General features: G+C 43.0%; 1 protein-coding gene across 2 annotated transcripts; it reads right to left on the minus strand.

Moving 5' to 3' along the window:
• Positions 1–565: 565 nt before the first annotated feature.
• On the minus strand, positions 566–7,763 carry SKIC8 (SKI8 subunit of superkiller complex). 2 transcript variants are annotated; one of them, XM_040076909.1, is made up of 10 exons: positions 7,627–7,763; positions 7,458–7,485; positions 7,024–7,129; positions 6,062–6,234; positions 4,909–5,057; positions 4,494–4,587; positions 3,643–3,736; positions 2,898–2,990; positions 2,227–2,305; positions 566–849 (listed from the first exon to the last, which is right to left on the minus strand). In XM_040076909.1, exons 1-10 carry the CDS (start codon positions 7,636–7,638, stop codon positions 760–762), a joined length of 918 nt encoding a protein of 305 aa, XP_039932843.1. In that variant the 5' UTR covers positions 7,639–7,763; the 3' UTR covers positions 566–759. The 2 variants fall into 2 exon arrangements, with proteins under 2 accessions (XP_039932843.1, XP_039932842.1); XM_040076908.2 differs by lacking the exon at positions 566–849 and having other exon boundaries at positions 871–2,305; positions 7,627–7,734.
• Between the last annotated feature and the right edge of the window lie 914 nt (positions 7,764–8,677).

The raw sequence follows: 8,677 nt of genomic DNA on the forward strand, positions 1-8,677 counted from the left end.
AAGTTTGACCTTTCAGAAGCCCAAGCTTTGTATTTCAGCCTTCCCTAGAAAGGGTTTTTACTTCCTCCTAGGCATTGTATACTTGTGCCTTAACTAAAATGAATAAACCAAAAGCACTTGCATTTGGGTATACTGCTGCTGTTTTATAACATGCATGATACCACAATACAGTGATCCCATTAAAGCTTTTTTCCCTTTTACCTATTTTCTGGTAGTGTTTGTTTTAAGTCAGGGTTGGAAAGAAGTGGTCCCCATTAGTGAAAGTAAACCATGATGAATGATCGATGTCCATGTACTACACGATTGTTGAAACAGGTGTTCAGCTTAAGTGTCCTCTTGCACTCACTGGTGTAGCACCAGGACAAGCCAAGGCTGTCATTTCCCACATCTATAACACAGCCTCAGTCGTTTTCCTTCTGCTAAAATAAGCTGCTGTGACACTTAGCCCATGCCTTCCAGCTCTGGTCTATTTATGTTTAAAGGCAGGGGCGATTAACTGAGCCGTTACTTCACCCATGACTACATATTTCCAAAAATACTTTTTTTTCCAAGAATTAGACAAAAGGACTTGAAACTGTAGTTTTTATTTTAAAAAAGTAAGACTTTCTCTCATGCTAAACAAAATCAAAATTAGATATAAACGTATCTGGTTTTGCAGATCAATATGAAATGCTTTTATCATATTAAAAAATTACACAGGACAGTAGCAGTCCCTTGAAACTGCTACAAGAGATTACTGAAGCATCTGAGTCAAAACAGTTAAACAGGACAGTCATAAATATGAATTTCTTGGTCATCACCAACAGACACAATTTTGGACCCACTTCCATTGTATTTCACTCCCCAAACCTGTAAATAAGACATATGCAAGTTTTTAGAGAGAGGACAAAGAAAAAGAATATTCATGGCAGTCTTACAACAGGCAGTAGAGAAAGGATTATTGAAAAGTCACCTGAGGAGAACTCGTGCAGTTCTGGGTTTTGCTTCAACAGCTCAGGCTGCCGAAGCAGAGCAGGACACTGCCCTCTAGCAGCCACTCCCACTGACAGTGCGTTACACAAGCCAGATCCTCTTACACTTGCTCCAGCTGGCATAAATAACCCAAGCATTTTCTCTCTTGCCCATCTGCACCCCTTTATGAGAACAGTATTTTACAGCGCAGGAAAGCAAGAGAGGAAGTATTTGTCATGCAGACTGACACATTATGACAGACAGAAAAGTGACCTGGTTTATCTTTGAGCTCTCTCAGAGAACCATTGACCTACCAGTGCAAAACTTAGAAAAATTCAGGTCAGTCCTCTGATTCAAGGCAGTTTCACAAGCTTTCAAGTGACACCCATCTCCATCAGAATGACATCAGGAAGGGTGAAGGCTACCCAGTACATATTAATGTGAAACGCTGACCGGGTGTGCTGACAACAGTGTATTTTGGGCAATCTTGTACGCTGTTTTGCATTAGTACCCAAACAGCATTCCCAGTAGCTGATATACCTCTGTTTGCCACAGACTGAACGAGATTATGCTCAACAGCTGAAACAACAGGGCAAATGAAGTCTCACTTGGTAGTTTAATATTAAAACCCCCATAGCTAGAGATAACTGAAAAGAAGGTTACCAGCAAGAAAGTGCTACAGAAGAAAACATTCAAATAAAATCTGGAAGAATAGTTGTTTCTTGCTCAGTGATCCATTAAAATATAACGCTGTTGTGTTTATCACCTGACATTTGGACAAAGAATAAATGGATAGAAACCGAACTCCTTCCCTCACAGGTAGCTATCACTGAGCAATAAATTAAAAATCCACAGTATTACAGACATTGGAGGAGGAAAAACTCCCAAGTTTCCAGGCTGCTTTCAAGCATGTGTTTAGGTAATTCCATTCTTTTCAATACGTATTTCCGCCTTCACACATGCACATGCCATGTAAGTCACGGGAATAAAACCAGAGACAAAGGTAACAAAAGAGTCTGGTGAGACTTTGGCCACTCAGGATTGCCTTTATCTGGGCCTGAAAAATGGTAGTTAACTGGAAGAGATCAGCGTATACACTTGGGAGTACTAGGTCAATATTAAGTGCTAAATAACCACAAATTCTGGAATTTCATCATAGCAAGCTAAAGCTGCATTAGTGCAAGCCTGGAGCTGCAGCACCAAGGTGAAGCACAAATGTGCACAACTACACAAGCTCTCCTGGAAACATGGTGGCTTAGGGAATAGCAGCCCTACCTGATCTTGGTGGTCAAAGAAAGTATGGACACAGGTCCTCGTTCCAGCATCCCAAACTTTTACACTTTTATCAGATGAGCTGAAAGAAAAATAGTACTGATCAATGTTTAAATTAATAGATTAACTAAAGCTTAATGCAAACATTAAAGGGTTTCATATGGTAGACAGAAGAAACCCATGAAATTCACCCATCAAATACAGGGATGAAGTAGCAAAGGACTTCATCTTCTTCCAGGTTCCATTACTTTTAAAATAATGTTTCAACATCCAATGAAATTTCTGTTACATATCCTGGAAATTCCTGTTACATATACTTGGGCCCCCAGCTGCCTCAGCTGTTTTAAGACTTAATACTGAAGTTCAAGGAGATTAATGTACTACTAGGTTTAGGTTGTAATTCTTGATTCAACAGCATTTTTTTCAGCTATTTAGACTCAAACTGCCCTTCCCTTAGGTTAGGTGTTTTTCACTTGTCAGGAACTACACTGCAGGGATGACTTTGCCAAATGCTCTCACTACAGCTGGTATCACATCATAGATTGGCTCAAGCCTTTAAATTTTGTTATTTCATTACAGATCCCACTGCAATTTGTACACATTTCATTTTTATGATCCATCTCCCCTTATAAAGTCATATTTTTTCAGTAATCATAATTAAAAATCCTCTATACCTGGAAACAAAATGGGTATCATCGGGACAAAACGCTACATTTAAAACCCAGGATCCATGACCACTTAATGTACCAGCCAAGTTTGCATGTTGCCTGTGGAAAGAACACGTTAACATTTGCTTTGTGAATTCCAGGGAAAAAGTAACAGGAACATACTCTAGCTAGTGCAACCAAGAATGGTTCAATGGAAGGTGACTTCTGGACATTTGTTCACCCAAGCTGAACTGGTATTACAGCAGATTCTGTTTTTCTATTTCAAACAGTTAACATAAAGAAAAGTCACTAAGAAGATACACTGGTGGGCAAATAGTTTCACCAAAGCCAAAGCAATGCAGGTTTAGGGGGTGAAACTACTGAAGCAGGGCCTTCAAGTATTGCAATTATTGCCAAGGTATTGCAAGATGCATCAGAAATAGGTCAGAAATACAATTTCTTGCATACAGAACAGATGTTTAGGAAGGGTGAACACAAGCTCACAGGACAGATACACAGAAGAATTAGCTTATTGCCTACAGGCAAATATGAGGAAAGTGATTTGTTTTCAAGTTACGGCTTTCTTCTACCTCCACACTTTAAAGAACTATCTATGGATGTAGTATTTTATGATTTAAGATTATTTATTACATAAAAAGTCATCAAAAGCTGAAAGGAATTCTGGAGAGTCGAGGGTGTGATCTATGTTTCACAGTATCAGCCTCTCTAAAGAGTTACTCTCCTGCCAGCAGGGCTGAGAGTCCCCACTCACACGTCGTAGATTTTGATGTAGCCGTCGTCGGAGGCGGTGACGAGTAACTGGGAGTCAGGGGAGAAGGTCAGTGAGCGGATGGGCATGGCATGGCCTGCGGGCACAGGGACACAGATCAGAACTGGCATTTCTCTCACTAATGCCAGCACTCAGCAAGCTACGCCACAACAGCACTGTCTGCTCAGAGAGAGCAGCCTCTGAAGCCTCTTTCTCTCTAGAGGCTTCTTCCCGCAACAGATAATGGAAATGGACAGCAGTTCTCAGCTGTGACTGTTTAGGCATGTCTGCAACACAGAGTATCTAATTTCTTTCAGCTATGGATCTTTATTAGAAATTATGTCACACTTTATAGTATGATTGCATATTTAAATGATTGAGGTTTTGGTTACAGCTGGGCAGAAACTGCATGAACATTAAAAGCCCGTTTATCTGTTAGAAAAAATGCATGTCTTCTACAACATAAAATGTTCAGTTATTTTTTAGAACAGCAAAAATGTGCTTTAGAACAAACACCAGAAAAAACATATACATAGCAGCAGACATTTGGCTTGGCTTCATTCCCTTGTACTTTTCTGCAATACAAGGAGCTACAATTTAAGAATGTAGTTTAGCATTACTGACTCTATCTTTTACAAAAGGCATTTATGATGCAAGCCTGAGTTTACAGTTTGTTCTAACATTTTAAGAGGTTTAGGTTAGAGCACACTAAAAAACTAAATACTGTCTGATGGACAAAGATGTCAACTCACTTTTGCCATGGTTGTTGTACTTTATTCTGACTTGCATTATTATCCTTTAATTTTGTCAGAAATGAGGCCAGAATTTGGGTACTGTAAAAAAACAATACATACCTTCTAGCGTGTGCAGAAGTTTTCCAGTTGCAATATCAAAAATATTGATAATGCCATCTATTGCTCCACTGGCCAAGTACTTTCCATCTGGACTCTGCAATAAAACACAGAAGGTGTGATTCAACATCTGTGTGCATTTCTACTGTGTAAGCCCTGACATCCCCTTGGAAACTTTTCACAAATAATGATCTATGCAAGATACCTGGGCTCCAAAAATCCAGAAGACTATAAGCAAGATCCAAAAATATTTTCTAGATGTGCAGGGGGAAAATGTCACACAATTTGTATTTGGAACTGCAGCTGTCACTTAGTATTATTGTAGAGATAAACTGATAGATGGGAACAAGAATACCTATTTACAACGTATTATAGCAATAGCAATTTCTCATCAGGAATTATCAATTGTGCTTCTTACATATGCAATGCTAAGGATGAACTTTCCTCTGGTGTCCAGAGAATATTCTTTCTTTCCAGATTCAACTCCGAAAATATTTACTTTCCCCACGTGACTTCCTGTTGCAAGGTACTGGGAATCAGGTGAAAAAGCCAGGGACCAAGCATCAACTGTATTAAAAAATAAAAACCAATTAGCTGGATCCTGTTCCTGGTTCTTATTCAACAGTGTCAGTTCTGTATGCATCTGTTTAGATGTTTAACCCACTTAAGAATGTACAACCTCATCAAGTTACCCCTTCTATGTAATTAATGGAGTGTATCTTGAACCATTTACTTATATTTAGTAAAAGATTACATTTCTAGTAAGACCCTGATCTTATGAGACCCCTGTGTAACAATAAATTTAGAATTTAAGACTGCATCAGTTAAGTATGTAGCAAAGCACAGAAGATGCAGGAGAAATGTAGATATACTAACGTAACACAGATAACATTCCTGCACCTAAATGTAAAAACCCATCATTTTTCATAGTAGTACAATGTTATTTATCTGGCACAATGTAATTCATAGGGGTTTTTTTCTAAAAGCTTATTAATATTAATTGCCTAAAATACTGCAAGACTGTTCTTAAATTCATGACTTCCAGTGGACTCATGAAATACTTGGAATAACACCGCAGGCCCTGAATTCCAGCTTGGAGAACATTAGCATTGTTCCCATTGATAACTGCTTTGACTTGCTTGCTCAGGATTGGACATGCTAGATTAAGAAAAGGATCACATGCACAGCTCAAATTCACTGCAGTGTTATGAAGAACATTCAGAGCTCCTTTGTAAATCCACCTGAATAAGCACTTGAATTATTTCTTCCAAATATTCCTTTACCAAAACATGTGCAAGAGCAAGCTGGTTTCCATTCTGCTTTATGCATACGGCAAAAAGCCAACTATGTGTACCTGAGAAAGCACAAGTAGTGTGTAAAAATAAATGCAAAATTGCCTGATGCTGCTTTGTGTTGAGTTCATAAAACCTTTAAGACTTCTGCAAATATAGAAAAGATTAAACCCCCCAAAGAACTTAATCCCTCATATACCCCAATCCCCCAGTGTTCAGTATCTGCCAGGAAGGGTCAGACTGTTCTCCTGCAGAGCCAGCTCAGCACTGGTGTCTTACCAGGACCAGCATCTATGGACTTGATTTGTTTGCCAGTCTCCAAGTCCCAGAGGCGAATGTGGGCATCCAGGGAGCTGGATGCTGCAATGGCACCCGTGTGGCTGATGTCCACAGACACCACCCCCAGCTGGTGACCCTCCAGAGTCCACTGCAGATCCAGCTTTTCATCATTCCTTCGGTGCAAGGGAAAGAAAAGCCTCATTAGGAACAGCTGGGGATGCTGAACGATCCCCATTCCTCCATTTGTTCAACACAAGGCAATCCAAGTTCTCTCATGAAATGCTAAGGGCTACACACACACTCTCAGCACTTAAAGAACTGACAACTCAGTAATTTACCATATCCCTGCAAAGCAGGTACTTCTTAAGTTTGGAAGCCATCCCACCAAAAATGTCCATCACACACCAGTCTGTGGGTGCTGACAGAGATGATGAGCTCAGCACAGAGTGCCATGACAATTTTCACAGTCACCCCAACCAAGCTGAACCTGTCACTGAAGGGAAGCACATCCTTCACACTGCTTTGCCTACGAGACAGAATAACTTCTTTGCAAAAGCACACTTCCACAAGGATTATCAGGATCTTTTTTTCAATAAAAAAGGAAGATGTCATTTCCGCTTTCTCACTACTCCTCACTTTCCTATTATTACTTTCACAGTACACATCTCCAAGCGCACTGTCTCATCAAAAGACGCATATCTCATTCTTTGGTTTAGAAGTACATCAAGTATTCTCATTTCAAAAGGATTCTTATTTTTTGGAAATGAAAGCACACCAGAATGCCACCACTCCAAGAGAAAGCACACACCAATGGAGATAAGCTTGCTCAAAGAAGCAGCTCTGTGTGCCAGGCTACCCCTTCCCTGAGGTAACTTCTAACATCTATGCAGACTGTGGAATTTCAAGGCTGCCCCACACTGACTACTTCCAAGGCCTAACACAGGTTAACATGGAGCACTTACCACTTCCAGACCTTCACCAGATCATCCAAAGAGCCAGAGATCACTGTTTCAGAACCATCATTTTTGTTCTTTCCCCAGGCAACTGACCAAATGGCATCATCGTGAGCTACAAGAATATAAGCACAGTAATTAAGAATTAAGAATTTCCTTTTGATAGAAGGCCACAACCAGTTTTAGTAATATTGAAACGGCTAGCTGCAATTGGCAACAAACAACTGCTCCTAAGGTCTATTGAGTGCTCTGAGAGCTTTGTCACTGTTTTCACTGTTCCAAAATATGCAATGTGTTGTGTGACCAGCGTCACTGCTGAAAAAACAGCACAGCTACCTCTGAGTTACTCAGATTCATGCCTAATATAAACATAAACTATCATTATCAACTTTACATCATCTCAGAACACCAACATTGCTCAATACCCGTCAGCGTTTGCTTACCTTGCTCTTGCTTGAAGAGAATACCATACTAGAAAGAAAAAATAATTAATATTACACATGAGCAGCCTATATATATATATATATATATATACATACATACACACACACACACACACACACACACCCCACAAGCCAGCAGTTAGCTTAGCTAACGCTGTGCTTTATTTACCTGCGTGGTCATGTCTTTCTGAAAACAATCCCGCCGGGAGCGCTCTGGAAGGAGCCGGACACAGCTCCTGCCGCCGTCGCGCCTTGATGAGCTCAGGTACCACCGAGAGTGCCCCAGCTCAGCGCCCCAGCTCAGCGCCCTCTACCGCCGCCCTGTGGGCGGGAGGCCCGTGCGGACACATCCCGCCGGTGGGAAGGGTGCGCGCCGCCCGCAGCGCCCTCAGGGACAGCGGGGCTGAGCCCCCGCCCCGCATCCTGACCCTCAGCGCCCTCAGGGACAGCGGGGCTGAGCCCCTGCCCCGCGTCCTGACCCTCAGCGCCCTCAGGGACAGCGGGGCTGAGCCCCTGCCCCGCGTCCTGACCCTCAGCGCCCTCAGGGAAAGCGGGGCTGGGCCTCTGCCCCGCGTCCTGACCCGCAGCGCCCTCAGGGACAGCGGGGCTGAGCCCCCGCCCCGCATCCTGACCCTCAGCGCCCTCAGGGAAAGCGCTGCTGAGCCCTCGCCCTGCGTCCTGACCCTCAGCACCCTCAGGGACAGCGGGGCTGAGCCCCTGGCCCGCATCCTGACCCTCAGCGCCCTCAGGGACACCGGGGCTGAGCCTCTGCCCCGCATCCTGACCCTCAGCACCCTCAGGGACAGCGGGGCTGAGCCCCTGCCCCGCGTTCTGACCCTCAGCGCCCTCAGGGAAAGCGCTGCTGAGCCCTCGCCCTGCGTCCTGACCCTCAGCGCCCTCAGGGACAGCGGGGTTGAGCCCCCACCTGTTGGGGAGGATGAAGCCAGAAAGCCCTATAAATATGACTGCTTAGATTCTGAGAATGTGAAACCTGTAAGTGAGATAGAATTGAAAGTAAGTTTTGATGTTTGAGATGTCCTAGCTACTGGATGTCTGGGAAAACAGCTATGTGACCAGCGGAAGGTCACCTGCAGCTAGACCCAGAGGTCAAATGGAATGTTCTGTCTCGCCCCCAATGTATGGTTCATCCCACACCTGTAACCCTCCCCTGAAGTATCAGGTATCTGTAACCCCATTGGCACAAGTCCTGTCCCAGCCCA

The sequence above is a fragment of the Hirundo rustica genome, chromosome 13 (assembly GCF_015227805.2).
Source record: "Hirundo rustica isolate bHirRus1 chromosome 13, bHirRus1.pri.v3, whole genome shotgun sequence".
NCBI lineage: Eukaryota > Metazoa > Chordata > Aves > Passeriformes > Hirundinidae > Hirundo > Hirundo rustica.

Bases quoted from the DNA above. Each gene is read 5' to 3' on its own strand.
- SKIC8 (XM_040076908.2), bottom strand. The intron at 4,588-4,908 runs GTAAGAAGCACA...GTTTTATTGCAG, and splicing joins TCATCCTTAGCATTGCATAT to AGTCCAGATGGAAAGTACTT. The intron at 2,306-2,897 runs GTATAGAGGATT...TTTTTCTTTCAG, and splicing joins GATACCCATTTTGTTTCCAG to CTCATCTGATAAAAGTGTAA.